Genomic DNA, 15,651 nt, shown 5'->3' with positions numbered 1-15,651 from the left:
AGACCCACTAAGGGACAAGGGGCAAAGGTGACTCCATGTCCTAAAATATATCTGCTTTAAAATTTTTACCTTTCATAATAAAATTTCAGATTAAAATGTCACTGGCATGAATCCTCTCTACTAAAATACCACTGTACATTCCATTTCTTTGCTTGCTTGAGAGAAACTAACGTTTGTGTGATACTATACCTTCTAGCTTTTAAGTCATGCTCTTTGGCTTTGTCTCATGTGGAGTATTGCTTTGGGAATTAAAGTCAATGTCAAACATGCCTCAATCACTGTGCTGACCAGAGTGGCCATTCATAACAAAGCTCTGAGGTGGGCAGCGCAGGTAAGAGAAAAGTTGTAGCAGTGTCTTTACTTTCTTTTTGAGGAATCAAAAAGAAAAAGGCTCCAACCCAGATCTTCTGACACTAAATTCTGTGCCTTTCAACCTGAATGCAATTTGGGTAATGGATCACGACTTCTAATAAAGAAAACCAAGCAACTGATTTAATGATTGAACACATTACACATGATGCTGTGACAAGAACCCCACACCAGATGCCTCCTTGAGCAAGTCCAAGTAGGAGTCACCTCTGCTCTTGTTCTAAAGTCCAGCCCAGAGAGGGCTATCCTGCCATCAGGAAGAACTCATCTATTGATGAGTCAAGAACTACTTCCATAAAACACCATTCTTGTTCCTGAGATCTATAACCATAATAACATTTAAATACCTGAAATAATACAAATTGCATGGTATGGAGTCTACAATGTGGACAATTTTAGGATTTTTTCCCCTATTAAACTGGAGATTAAAATGGAGAAGACTGCTTTTGGCTTATAAATCAATGTGACATGTAACACATGACAGGGAACCCCAAGGTGCAGTGATGGGGCAGATGCAGAATCTGGTACCCCACTGCGTCTCTCTCAATTGCAGTCATCAGTCACTCCTCCTCGCTCTATTTCTATCAAAACCTGATCTTAAGAGATTATTCTCCCTCAGTCATTTTCCCCTTATTGTGAATTAAAACCAACATGCCATCTCTCCCAGGGAATTTCACACATTAAACCTTTTGCTAACTGTTAATTACAGAATGAATGTCTTTTCCTAGAAAAGAAATTTCAGGTGCAGATAATCAAAGGGTGGTCTTCCTTAACCTCTGCACTTGAAATTGTATCACCTATCTGCTCTCTGAGAGAATTATGCCCATGGGTTACGGTTCCATTTATGATCTTCCAACTGACCTCACTTAATTTCTAGTAACACAAGAAATTTTAGGGATGACTAGTTAAGGGCTATATTGTTTGAAAATGTTATTACTGTACACACTTCTTAGAAGTGACCGAGGAGCTCTGAGCAATATTGTAGCTTCAAGGAGAGAAGTATGATTAAGATATTTTTACTTTACTATGTTTAGAGCTGAAAAATGAATCCAAGAGTCACTATAAGGAAGATTTAAGAGTAGCAGGCAAGATGCACCTGCTTGGGGAACAGAGAAAAGCCCCCAAACGTGAGAACAAAAGCTTATTCCCTTTTCCTTAGAAGTGGTATCTGAGTATAAAGGATTCATGGATATTTTCATTTTTAAAATTATTTTAACATTGCATAAAACTTAATTAATATCAACAGATTTCTATCTTTGAGAACAGAAATTTTGTCTATATAGTCTCAGAATCCAAAACTTACCTTGAGCCTGTAGTTAGAGCATTCCCAGGTGCTTGGAACACATTAAGCTCATGTATTTTCAGACAGATCATTTTTAGTGATTTTGGAATCCAATTTGACTATCTTTGTTACTTGTATTTTACCTGAGCTCCTGACTTGGAGAAAGCACTGCAATGTGTCAAGTACAGTTTGTCATAGCCCTCTAACATTATATCAAGATAAATTTGCCTAAGAGTGTAATTAGGCCATGCACACTGTGGCAGTTATATATAGATAAACCAGTTTTTAAAATGCAAATAAAAGACAAATATCATATGTGGATATCATATCACTTATATGTGGAATCTAAAGAAAATGATACAATTGAACTTATTTACAAAACAGAAATAGACTCATAGAAAACAAACTTATGGTTACCAAAGGGGATAGTGATGTTGGGGGCGGCAGACAGATAAATTAGGGGTTTGGGGTTAATATATACCCACTACTCTATGTAAAATAGGACCTACTGTAGAGCACAGGGAACTATACTCAATATCTTGTAATAACCTATAATGGAAGAGAATCTGAAACACTTTGCTGTATGCTTGAAACTAACATAACATTGTAAATTAACCATACTTCAATAAAAAAAATTGGTCAGGGAGGTAGTTTACTATTCCTTTAAAGATAAAGCAGTTGTATATCAATGACTTCCTTTCCACCTAAACTGATTAAATTTGTGTCCATTACAATGTGTCATTAAAATGTAAAGCTTAAATTAATGTCACAATCATTAAAAAAAATACAATTGAATTTTGTTAGCAATTTTTTAAGTGCTTACCGACAGGTTTGGGGATTGTCTTACCTGCTATTTTGGTACCTGGCCATGCTTAGACTTTCAGCAGGCCCCTTGGTTCAAAAAGCAGGAAAAATGCTGTTAAACATACTCAAATATAAAATGTTTTCCTTTCTTCTGCAGTCTCTCAACTTGTCATGCTGTTCTTTATTTGCTACTTGTTGTCATTCTAAGTAAAGAAATATTAGATCAAATCGTCAGTATGAATTTTATTATTTATATCTATATTGTACAATATCTGCTTTAAATGTCCGTATAAGAGCATTTAACTTGTATGCAGACAATGCATGTTTAGTAGCTTGTGCACGTATGAGTATTTCATTCTTGGCAGAACGGTGAACCCACGGCACACCAGGGTGTGTGCATGGGAGAAAGCAAAAAAATTTGGTGGCAGCGAAAAGTTTGAGTTGAGATAAGAAGGCAAGTTAAGGCCAAAATGTAGTACAACATTTACATCAAAGAATAATACATTTAAAATCAGGACTCTGAAGTGGTGAGTGCTCTTTGCGCCTTTTGGTGCCCAGGGTGTACCCTGATGCAAAGGAACTGCCCCTCACCTGCACCCTCATCATGTCCTTCCCTTCTCCTGGAGTCTGTCAAGTCTGTGCTCCTTGTCTCTACTTCCTCACTCTCTAGACGCCTGTCTTTCCTGGTTTGTGATAACAGTAGCCTAAACGTTTACCTAGCTTACAGTCTTTCCTCCTCTCAAATGCACGCTCCCATCTCCTGGCCAGGTAATCCGTTCAAACACTATTATAAAAGAATCGTGGGCTTCCTGCCTGCCTTCCACCTCTGTCTCACTCTTTAAGATCTAACAGCCCCAAATGATCTGTGGTTCACATAAAAACTCAACAGTTTTTTGTTTCTTGTTTTCGGTACGCGGGCCTCTCACTGCCGTGGCCTCTCCCGCCGCAGAGCCTGACGCGCAGGTCAGCGGCCATGGCTCACGGGCCCAGCCGCTCCGCGGCATGTGGGATCTTCCCAGACCAGGGCACGAACACGTGTCCCCTGCATCAGCAGGCGGACTCTCAACCACTGCGCCACCAGGGAAGCCCTCAACATTTATTTTTATTTCATACCTCTTGCCCTTATGACGTTTCCTCTTCCTGCAACACCATAAACCTCCTTCCATATCCCCAGGCCCTCCCTCCCCTCCCTGCCCCACTCCACTTCTTTGACTACCTAACTTTTGTTCTGTCCTTCTGTCCTCAACTCCTGTACTGCCTCCATCTAGAAGCCTTCCGACCACAGGAACTCCTCTCTTGGCTGAGTTAGATGCTCCTCCCTTGCTCTCACTGCATCTTCCATATCATGGACACTTTCTCCAATGTCCTGAATATGCACCACTCCTTTTGAATGTTATTTGTTTATCTCTCTCCCCTACTAGACTTGGGGGAGTTCCTTGAGAACAAGACAGCATCTTATTCTCCTGAATATCCCCAGGGCCTGCTCAGTGCTGATGTACAGGACGCTGCCCATTCAGACTTCTGCCTCTGCTTTGTCACCAGTCACTGCAACATCTTCTCTCCAGTTCATTTGGAAACCTTTCCTACACTGACTGCCTAAAAGCCCCCAAAAGGCATCTCTTCTAAAGGCCCTTCCTCCTGATATTGAATTCTATTTTTTTTTTTTTTCCCTAAGAATCTTTGTGTTAGTTTTCTAGGGTTGCCATAACCAACTACCACAGACTAGGTGGCTTAAAGAACAGAAATTTCTTTTCTCAGAGTTCTGGAGACTGGAAGTCTGAGATAAAGGGGTCAGCAGAGGTGGTTTCTTCTGAAACTTCTCTCCTTGGCTTATAGATGGCCATCTTCTCCTTGTGTCTTCACATGATCTTCCTTATGTGTATATCTGTGTATAAATTTCCTCTTCTTATAAGGACCCAAGTTATTTGAATTGGGGCCCACACTGATGATCTCATTTTAACTTAATCACCCCTTTAAAGACCCTACATCCAAATACAGTCATATTCTGAGGTGCTGGGAGTTAGGACTTCAACATATGATTTTGCAGTCACTTATAACTTGCACTTACCCACTGATACCTTTCCCTAAATTTGGTGCTGGTCTCCAAGCAGCCCCCATCTCCCGAGAGGCAAGTTACAGCATCCCCAGCTCCTTCCCTCACTCCTGTAAAGCTCCATGTGATTATTTTAGATTTAGACCTCTCAGAGCCCATACTTCAGGATCATTTTGCACATGAAGTTGACCTCCAGTGATACATGGGAACTGTGGAGAACTATTTCTTCTCCTATGTGATGTTTTCTCATGTTTGAATAAATGATGACTTTGCATTTTCATTTTCCTTCCTATTTTTTCTGAACTCCTAGAGAATTCAGGGTTCGTATCATACAAGTGAATGGACTGTTGTATGGTGTAACTACCACATCTTGATTTTGAAGTATCAAAAAGATGAACAATTTTTATGTATTGTTGATTTGAATGTTTTCAAATACATTGCCTTATTGGATCTTCTAAAAAATAGCAAATTATATACTATACTTTTTATTGCTAAAGAAATATGGAACCCCAAAGAGGTCATATATCAAGTGAGTATCAAAGCTGTTCTCAAATCCCAGACTTTGGAATGGGGGGCCAGGGTGCTTTCTACTTTATCATTATTGTCTTGTTTATAAGGTCCTTCGAGCCAGACATATACTTTTTATTTTTTAACATCTTTATTGGAGTATAATTGCTTTACAATGGTGTGTTAGTTTCTGCTTTATAACAAAGTGAGTCAGCTATACGTATACATACATCCCCATATCTCCTCCCTCTTGCGTCTCCCTCCCACCCTCCCTATCCCACCCCTCTAGGTGGTCACAAAGCACCGAGCTGATCTCCCTGTGCTATGTGGCTGCTTCCCACTAGCTATCTATTTTACATTTGGTAGTGTATATACAGGCATATACTTTTAAGATAAGCATTTTAACCTCTGTGGCCCTTAGTGTCTCCATCTATAAATATGAGGTTAACTGTGGCATCTTCCTCGTAAGTTTGCTGTGTAGAAAAATGTGTGTGTGTATATACATGCATACATACATGATACATATACGATATATGGTAGCTGTGTAAACTAGTCCAATCATTTTGAAAAGCAGTACAGGTAGAAAATAGCAAGAGCCATAAAAATGTCCATATCTTGGGCACAGGAGCCCTATTCCTAGAAAAATATTCTAAAGAAATGATTCAAAAGACCAAAACAAGTATATTTTCATAGATATTAAGTACAGGGAAAAGTAGTTTGATAGTTCCTCAAAATGTGAAATATAGAGGTGTCTTATGATCTGTCATTTCCACTCCGAGGTATATAACCAAGAGAAATGAAAACTTGTGCATGAATGTTCGTAAATGCCTTATTCATAATAGCCCCAAAGTAGAAACAACTCATATGAATAAACAGATGCATAAAATGTGGTATATCCATTCAATGGAGTTTTTTTGGCAGTGAAAAATGATGAAGGGATGATACATGCTACAACGTGGATAATCTTTGAAAACATTACACTATATGAAAGTCACAGAAGACAACATATAGTGTGATTTCATTTATATAAAGTGTCCATAATAGGCAAAAATATAGATAGAAAGTTGACTAGTGGTTGCTTAGGGCTTGGGGAGGGGACAGGAGGGATGGTGAAGAACTCCTATTAGGTAAAGTGTTTCTTCTGGCAGGGGACACAAATACTCTAAAATTACATTCTGGTGATGGCTGCACAACACTGTGAGTGTATTAAGAAACATTGAATTGTGCACTTTAAATGTGTGGAGTGGATGGTATGTGAATTGTATCAATAGAACTGTTTTTAAAACTTCAAAAAAAATTAGGGAGAAAAATGGAAATAATCGAAATATGTATCAAGAGAGCAAATACATTATACTCCATCCTGTTGATGGAACATGATGTAGTCACTAAATATTATAAACCCAAAGACTATGTAAAAACACAGAAAATATGTAATGTGATGTTAAATGGAAAATGTATAAGAGTGATGCGAAATGGCATCGTAGCTAAATATACATGCATTTGGATAAAGGCTGGCTGGAAACTCGGAGACAGGAGAGTATGGTGAAGGAGATGTGCCACTTTCTTTCAAAAGTCCCATTAATGGTTTTGAGTGTTTCGAAAGAACTTGTTTTAATGTTTCTTGTCATGGCAGCCTTGTGGTAGGTACAGGTGGTACTGAGGATGCACAAAACATAGGAAAGGAAGGAAAAAGCACAAGGGACATTTTAAAAATTAACATGTAAAAATCTAAGAAGTAGAAATTTAAATGCAAAAATTCAGCAGAGCATTTACGGGAAATGGGTATTGAGGGAGGTGCTGAAAAATGTATAAGCAGGTCAGGCTCTAACAAGATTCTGCCCAGAAACTTAAAAACCGGAATGCTTGCGAGGCTCTCCTCCCGCTGTGAGCCTCTCTGCTCACAAGTTTTGAAGGGGAGGGGATTTTCATATACCAGAGCTGGTGTAGGTCTCTGATAATAACCCAAAGGAAGTAGGAACACTTAGCAGTGTGCACAGTTTACTTAAGTTCACCAAAATTGTACTGGAATGTGGAAAAAGGGAGGAAGTCTGGTCAAGCCTGAGTGAGTCAACATTTAATGGCCCTCCACCCAGCTCTTCTCCCTTCCCAAGGCCACCTCACCTCTGCATCTGTGTGCTTGACCCTTGCTAAGAAGGAACTCCAGCTGGCGTGGTGGGGCAAACCCAAATTCCTGCTGATTGGTCTCAACCATTAGGTTGGGGGGCCAGAGAGAAGACGAGTCAGAGCAATGGGGTCTGGCCCTTCTTCTCTCTATATCTATATCACGTCCCTTTTCAGGAACTTTCTCCTTCCTTGGTTCCCAGTGACTGTTTGAAATATCACAGTTCTCTCAATGTCCTAGGTCCCAGAAACAGCTCAGGTTTCTGTGAGGGGCAACTAAACTGCGGTGTTAGCAGTTCTTTGAAAGCACTCTATAGATGGAAGGTGCAGTTGTTTTTATTCCAGATAAAGAATGGGTGACAAGTTGAGGCTGGATAGATGAATGGCAGTCTTTAAAGTAGAACCTGCTTCCATCTCAAAACAGATTACATTGTTCCTAGCCCTGAGGTAGGGGGAGAAGGGACCGGCAGTTGATAGATATCCACTTCCATGTTTTCTGTAGGGTATAAGATCGAGATTTCTGAGGGAAGACACGTTCTTTCCGTCAGAGTTATTAGGGTCGTTTGAGCTGGCCAGGGACGCACCCTTAGGCAGATGCCACCTGGACTGACCCCACTGCTCAGCCAGCTAGCTGAGTTGCCAGATGATCCCAGCATCCTTCCTCATCAAAATCCTAGATTATTTCTGTCCTTTGGCGCCAGGAATTGCCCTTATACTTCAGACTCCAGGGTAAACACTGAAGGTTGTAATTACAGTTCACAGCCTTAACCACTTCTTTGGTCTCCTTTTAGGAATCCAGTCTCAGAAAAGTAACCCCAGGTACCTGTCATGTGGAGAGCTCTGAGTGGTTCCGTAGCTTCTCAGGAATGCTCTGAAGTTATGATGGGAAGAAGATAAAGGGGCAATTTTGCCCTTATTTTGCAGAGAGCTAGAGGATGGCCGACTTGCCTGAGGCTTCAACAACTTTTCTCTAATTCTCTCTCATTCCACTTTGTCCAAGTCCATCCTCAGTGCCCTGTCCCCATATTTAGCAAGTGGTGTGTTAGATGGGGGACAACTCTTAACACTAGCCGCTCAACCATCCAAACAACAGCAACAGCAAACCCTGTGTGGAAAGCCTGAAATGAGGAAAGGAGATAGGGAAAGGGAAATAATATTCAGTAATAACTATATACCCCTGACTACTCTGTATTTTGCATGTGAACCCATTATTTCAGAAATACTCTTTTATATATGGTGCAGAATCATCACATATTTTCCCACCACATAAATAATTTCTAGGTAAGAAGTCTATACTTTGTGACTCTTGGGTTGTTTTTGTCTTAAGTATACCCAGTGCAATTGTATCAAGGGACTCCTTGGTCTAAAGAAAATCAAGCTCCACAGCAACCTAAGAAAACTAGTTACATGTTGCCATAGCAACCGGACCAGCGTCAGAAGGAAGGCAGAGTTTTTCAGATTCATCTTCTGCATCTGCAGATTGACTTCCTTGAAACTGAATCATGTGTCCTGATCATCAACACTGAACCTGTTATTTTCATTAAAAAAAAAAAAAGTTGCAGTCTCAGTTGATGTATTTTGGCCTTTTCCCTGGTGCCATTCAATGTCTTTTTATCTCTGAAAGGTGGAATGGGGTAACTGGATCCTTTGGAACTTTCTTTCATGCATGCATTAACATGGTTGGGACCTAGGCCAGTGGGTTTGGTAGTAATTAAACTTTGATGGCTGGAACATGACCTGTGAAATGAGTTGCTAGTCTCAGTTTAACTCCTAATGGACAGAAATCCACATCCCTCGGAATCCAACCATAACCCTTGTTTCCAGACCACGGGAAGAAGTCAGAGGTTTGAATGGCTTATCCTGGGGGTAGACTGCAGGGCCTCTTCCTCAGGAATTATGCTTTGCATTTCCAGGCCACAGATAGCTCCACAGTTAGTCTCAAAATACCCTGCGAGATGTGTGTAAATAACACAAACCACATTTACAGGCAGGGCCACCCTCGTAGAAAGTACAAGTAATTTGCCCAGAGTAAGATAATTAGTAACAGCAGGGGTAGAGATTCCAGAGGGTCATACTCCATTCCTTTGCTAAGACCACTGAAAAATCTTCCTTTCACTCAAGAAACATGGCCAATTAATGGACAGCGGGTGGTGGGGATGGGTCAATGCTTGCTGATTCGTTTTTAAAGGTCATTTTTATTTTATGGGGTTGTTGGTACCTATAGTTAAGGTTTTTTTCAATAACAAGTCTCTTGATGTTTCCTCTAATGACACCGAAAAATGTGTGTAGTGAGAGTCAGAGCTGGGGGCTGGAGAGAGCTGGATCTGCTGGGATGTTTCTACATAAAGAAAAGATTCAGCTGACGAAAGGGAAGAGTGCTCTAATGGAAAACACCTACATCTATGTCTTAGTCCCTTCAGGCTGCTGTAACAAAATACCACAGACTGGGGAGCTTATAAACAGCAGATATTTATTTCTCACAGTTCTGGAGGCTAGAAGTCTGAGATCAGGGTGTCAGCATGGTCAAGTGAGTGGCCTCTTCCAGGTCGCAGACTTCTACTTGTATCCTCACATGGGAAGGGGGCCAGCAAGCACCCTGGGACCTCTTTTACAAGGACATTAATCCCATTAGCTTCCCAAATCACTTCCCAAAGGCACCACCTCCTAATACTATCTTTGGGGCTTAGGATTTTAACGTATAAATTTTGGAGGGACATATTCAGACCAGAGCAATGCATGAGACCTGTGTTAGATTGTGAAGGATACAAAGATAGCTAAGACATGAGTCCTGTCTTCAGTAGCTCACCTTCCCAGCAGATAGTGTCAAGTACTCTAATAATAGTACAGTAAGTCCCCTAAATAGGAACGAGTTCAGTTCCGAGAGCACATTCATAAGTCCAATTTGTTCCTAAGTCCAACAAAGTTAGCCTAGGTACCCAACTAACACAATCGACTATATACCGCTGCTTTTACATTTGCTTCCAGACATCCTGGGCTTGAAATAAAGATACTGTGTTACTGTACTCTATACAATACTGTAAAGTACACAAAAGCACAACCACTTGTAGAGGATGCACGCACGTGACAATGTATGCCAGACACGTGAACTAACTTACGTGATTGAACATGCGAACGCATGTTCGCATCTTTGAAAGTTCACAGCATGAAGGTTCATATGTAGGAGACTTGCTGTGTGTGGATCCTGTGTTAGGGAGAAATGTATTCTGACTCTCGCCAGAGTGGAGAAATATAGAGAAATGTTTCTTAGGGAATCTGAGCTGGGCTTTTTAGGACAGGTAGGAAGTCATAGACAGATAGTGAGGAAAGGATCTTTTAGGAACTAGGAACAGTATAAACAAAGGCATAGATTGGAGTCTACTTAAGAAAAACACATTGGCCAAATGTGGCTTGAGGTTTAGGTTAAACTGTAAGACAGAGTTGGAACTAAAGCAAAAAAGTGAAAAAGAGCCACATTTTGGAGTGTTCTGAAAAGCAGGTAGAGAACTTTGGACAGTATCCCATATAGAATCAGATATTTCAAAACCAGAAGTTTAACTGTGGTCAGTGTTTTTATGCAATGAGATGAGATATTAATAAAGTTACTTAAAAAAAAAAGATTCACATAGTCTAATCTATGTTCTAGAAGGATGCCTTAACAGATTATGCTGAAAATATTCTGCACTTTTGTCAACATTCCTTCAAAATGTCATAAAAGGTTTTGTAATATAACCCTGTAAAAGGTTAAATGAGTTTGCACAGACTGCAAACTGAAGATGCCTGTGCAAAAATGCTGACTCAGGTATTTCAAGTGACAACCATTACGGTTAAGTGCTTGAGGCACTATTGTGGGAAGCAGGGAAATGGCTTCATGCAGCAGAAAGGCCAGCCAAGTCCCTGAAATCTCTCTCTGTTTCCTTTCTCATAGGAACAGCAATGGAAACCTTCAATGTACAGCAGCATTACTCCAATCTGCTTTACAAGCCCTCCAATTGAGAAGCCAATTGGCAAAGTAAGAATGAATTCATTTCTTGTTGAACAGTATGATTTGAGCCTGTTGGCTGTTCTTTCTTTTTGTTTTGAGCTATCTGGGTGACATCATCAAATTGATCTCATAAAAGTGACTGATAAAAATCCAAATTTTGACCTATTTGGTTTGCCCTAGTTGCATTTGCCCTAGGCAAAATGTTGAGCTGAGTGACATTGAGCTGAGATGCCCTGGCCTCAGCTTCTGCCCGCCCTTGCATTTTGATGATGCCCTCCCCAACTCCCTTCAGTGCCCTGCTTTCTCAGCTCTTTGACCACCTTCCCCGCCTATCAGAACTTATTAGAAAGAAAGAGGTGGCTTTTAGTCATTTACATAATAGGAGAGGGAAAAAACCTTTTTCCTCTTCTCTTCTAGGCTTAGTACCTGGGGTGATGAAAATTAAACTAAAAAAAAAAAAAAGATGGATACACAGGAGGAAAGATTTATTATTATTATGAATAAAGAGGCCTTCATAGAAAAGAAGTGAAGACCCAAAGAAGCAATTGTCTTTGGGGCTTATATACCATTTTAACAAAGAGTGATTAACTGTGGAGAAGTGACAAGAGAAAGGAAAAGGGGTTTGGGCTTCTCTGGGCCATAAATTGTGAGATGGTAAATATGTGGGGACAATTAATGGAAGATTGTGTTATTTCGTAAGGTTTGTTATGCAAACTCATGTTGGTACCTTTTCTATTGATAAGAATCATCTCCAGTGATTAAAAGTCATCTTCTTCCTGGTATGGGAAAGAAAGACACCTTTACAAATTTATGTTACCTTTACAAAGGGAAATTTATGTTCTACTTTTAGACAGAAAGGGAGAGGGCAGAGAGCTTTTCCTACATCTGTTATTTCTCAATTGCCTTTGGCTCAAGATAATCCTTATGCCGAAGTGGCATATTTTGGGGTGCAAACTCTGATCCGCTTCAACGTCTTAGTGTGAAATCCAACCACCATACTACCTCTTTCAAATATATTTGTTATTTAAATTATGTTGTGGAATGAAAGACTTTGCCTCCAGAAGAGAAATTACAGGTATCTGGCTAAACTGCACCTGTTCTGAACCTGAAATCACACCCATCAGTCCCACTAGGGAGTGTGGAGCTGGATGGTTAAGAGTGTGGGCTTAATGGCGTCCGGCTGCTTGGGTTCAAATCCCGGCTCCACCGTTCACTGGCTCTGTGACTGAGAAAATCACCTGTAAAGAGGGCTTCATAATAATACTACTGCCTTACGGGACTGTCATCAGAATTAAACAATTTAGGGCTTCCCTGGTGGCACAGTGGTTAAGAATCTGCCTGCCAATGCAGAGGACATGGGTTCGAGCCCTGGTCCAGGAAGATCCCACATGCCGTGGAGCAGCTAAGCTGGTGCGCCACAACTACTGAGCCTGCTCTCTGGAGCCCATGTACCACAACTACTGAAGTCCATGAGCCTAGAGCCCGTGCTCCGCAACAAGAGAAGCCACCGCAATGAGAAGCCTGCGCACAGCAATGAAGAGTAGCCCCTGCTCACCGCAACTAGAGAAAGCCTGCACACAGCAACAAAGACCCAACTCAGCCAAAAATAAATAAATAAATACATTTATTTATTTTTTTAAAAAGAATTAAACAATTTAATATAAATTCACAAGAGCAAGGATTTTTTTAACCATTTTGTTCACTATGTATCCAAATACTCAATGAATTATGCAAATGAGTTGAATGAATGAATAAGTGAAATGCTATACACATGGTAAACTTAGAGGAAACACGTGCTCAATTTGCTTATCCCAAGAAATGGGAGCTGGGGCGTGTTATATGTCAGTGTTACCGAGTCCAAGCTTGCTCTGCTCGCCACACGACAGGCCAATAAATCGGGAGACAAGGTGTTGAGTCAAGGAATACGACTTTATTCGGAAAGCCGGCAGACCGAGAAGATGGCAGACTAATGTCTCCAAAAAAACATCTTATCAGGGTTTGGATGCCAGTTTCTTTTATAGAGCAGAGAGGGGGGAGGAGATGAGGAAGTAAAGTAAAAAAAGGCCGTAAGTTTTGCAAATATCACCTGGAATGGCCAGCCTCGGGGGAGGGGGTGTGTTAATTTCTTCTTCCTTGCAGCCATCCACCGGTGGACAGGGTCAGGATGCTTCCCTGAACAAAGGCACTTTGGTTTAACATTTAGGCAGAGAGGCAGGGTTCCCCGAGGCAGGCCATTATGTATAGACAGTATCCTTTCAGTGAACAAAAGCAGGGGAAAGAAAAGGTTAAAGTGAAAGAAACAGATCCAACATGTAGTCAGATTTGGCTCTTCCCTGTTACATCAGGAAGGGAGGCAAAACTCTGGTGAGTACGTCAAGGACACTTTGCAGGCACACCTTAACTGAAGGGCCAGTCTACCTGGGATAGCAGCCACCTTCCTATCCTTTGCTACAGTGGTGCATCTCTGGACCACACACACTCCAAGGACTAGGATGAAACGTAGTCACTGTTCAGACAAGTCAAAAACAAACAAAAGTTCTTTCAGTAGGGCTTTTCTCTCCAACTTATATATATGTGGGCAGAACTGAAGCTTTTGTAGTTTTGAAAAGGAAATGAATCTATTTTCCCAGCAATTCCTGGTAATTTTGCCTTGGCGGCAAGTCCTGCCAAGACAGCTTTCTGCAGAGTGCAAACTCCCAGTCGAACAGGAAGTCTCCTTCCCGCTGTCAGCCCGCTGAGGTTTTGCAGGCGTAGCAGGGGAGCAACCCAAGCTTCTAGGGACTGACTTTCTGTACTTCGGGTTCAGTAAGGTCTGCACTTCCCCTCTGCTGACTTCAGTTCCAAGTAAAAGGAGTATCCTTTGACCCAAAGATTAAAACAACAAACAAACAAAACACTCCCTGAACATCACAAAATGTGTTAGTAACAGCTCCATTTCACTGCCTTCCCCTGGCCTCAGTTCCCTCCAGCCCCGCCTCCTTTGACTTTATATAGGTTCTAAACAGAACACCACTCTGTGGGGATGGAAAGAAGCTGTTTCAAAGGCTGAGGTCAGAAGTCCATGAACGCTGGAGGGGTCTTTTCTGACTAAATTTCACTTCAATCCAATAGATAGTCCAGAGTTTACTGGATGTTTTCCTAGACCTGATTAGAAACACTAACAGCAGTATAGAAACGGGAGAGAGTAACTTTGGGAAATGCTTGTCAGAGAGCAGAAGGAAATCAAGTGCAGTATGACCATTCTTGGTTCAATGATATTTCACTGTGCGTTCCTCAGGTCTCCTTCCCGCCCAGGGCGGAGTGAGCAGGTAGGTGTCTTTCTGCACAGTGACACTAGGACTGTCCTGGGATGAATGGGGCTGCTCCCAAAGGATACTCTTGCCCTTTTTTCTCCCCATAGCTCTGGCTTCTGGGCTTAACACATGTTCTGTAAAATACTCTAAGGAATTCGTTTTGCAATCAGCTCTGTGATCCATCCACCTGGAGGGGAAAATGATGCCAAATATGTAAGAAAGTCAAGCTTTAATTATAGGGGTCAGTGGAAGGCAGCATTGGGGGTGGATAATTAAAACCTATGGTTAATCTGCCCAGAATCCAAACTCTCTTACTCACTGCCAAGAAAGTTTCTGTTGGGTAAAAAGCTGCAAGCTGGACCCAGAGGCAATTTCTACCACCCAAATTAGGGTACCCCAAGCTGAACCAAGGACCAGTGTTTCCTTCCTACGGGTGGTGGAGGGGAGGAAAGGTGTTGGGAAAACACCAGTTGGAAAATAGACGATTCCAATGTGAGTTCATAATAGAAAAAAGAATATTTTGGAGCCAACTCCAATCTTACCATTAAATGATAACTCTTTTCATTAGTGGTTATGATTAGAGGGTAGGAATAAAGGAGGGAAACTTCCTTCTTTTCAGGGGAGAAGCCCTGGAAATCACTCTGGGCAGCAAGCAAGCCTGGGATGTGTGATTATCCACTCTCAGACATAGAAGAGTTTCCTGTTTTATTTTACATAATTGGAATCAGCGCCTTTTGAATGGAGCATACAAATTTATGTAAATAAGAATGCAAATGAGAAAAATATGTGTCTTGGGAATTCCTGGGGATGACCTGGCAGCTTTTTCTTTCTTGACTTTGCAGCAGCTAAATATTGTTGTGAAAACTCAGGATGAACTTACTTCCCCAAATGCCACAATGTTATAAGTAGAGGACTTTGTCATTTGTAAGAGATACTCTGGAGAATGAATTAAGACCGACTACTTTAATGTATTTGACAGTAAACATGTTCCCCCCAAGAGGTTGCACAGGCTAACAGTAAATGCAAAAGGGATTGGAGAATTTCAATAAATTAACGGCAGATTCAAAGTGGACTACTGAAAGGGAATTAGAGAATAATGATGGAAACAAAAGCAGGGATTTAGGGAGATAGGTAACATTGGAAGATGACATAAAATTCAACTTCCAGACTCTCCCACAAAATTCTCACTGGTGCTACTGACAAGACAGGATAGTGGGCCGAGAGAAGTATTAGTTCAACT

The 15,651-nt window shown here is 41.1% G+C and overlaps 1 protein-coding gene across 7 annotated transcripts in view; it reads left to right on the top strand.

Moving 5' to 3' along the window:
• The window catches only part of RASGEF1B (RasGEF domain family member 1B), a 590,923-nt gene that overhangs the window by 438,661 nt on the left and 136,611 nt on the right, over positions 1 to 15,651 (top strand). For 5 of the 7 annotated variants that reach the window (XM_060299540.2, XM_060299539.2, XM_060299544.1 and 2 more), the window contains one exon: positions 11,062 to 11,145. The exons of 1 other annotated variant lie outside the window; for it this stretch is intronic. In XM_060299540.2, the coding sequence (XP_060155523.1) occupies positions 11,062 to 11,145 (84 nt within the window). Of the gene's footprint in view, positions 1 to 11,061; positions 11,146 to 15,651 lie in introns of those variants that run through there. One more of the 7 variants, XM_060299552.2, reaches the window with a different exon arrangement.

Source organism: Globicephala melas, chromosome 5 (assembly GCF_963455315.2).
Source record: "Globicephala melas chromosome 5, mGloMel1.2, whole genome shotgun sequence".
Classification (NCBI taxonomy): Eukaryota; Metazoa; Chordata; class Mammalia; order Artiodactyla; family Delphinidae; genus Globicephala; species Globicephala melas.
This window is presented reverse-complemented; position numbering and strand designations above follow the sequence as displayed.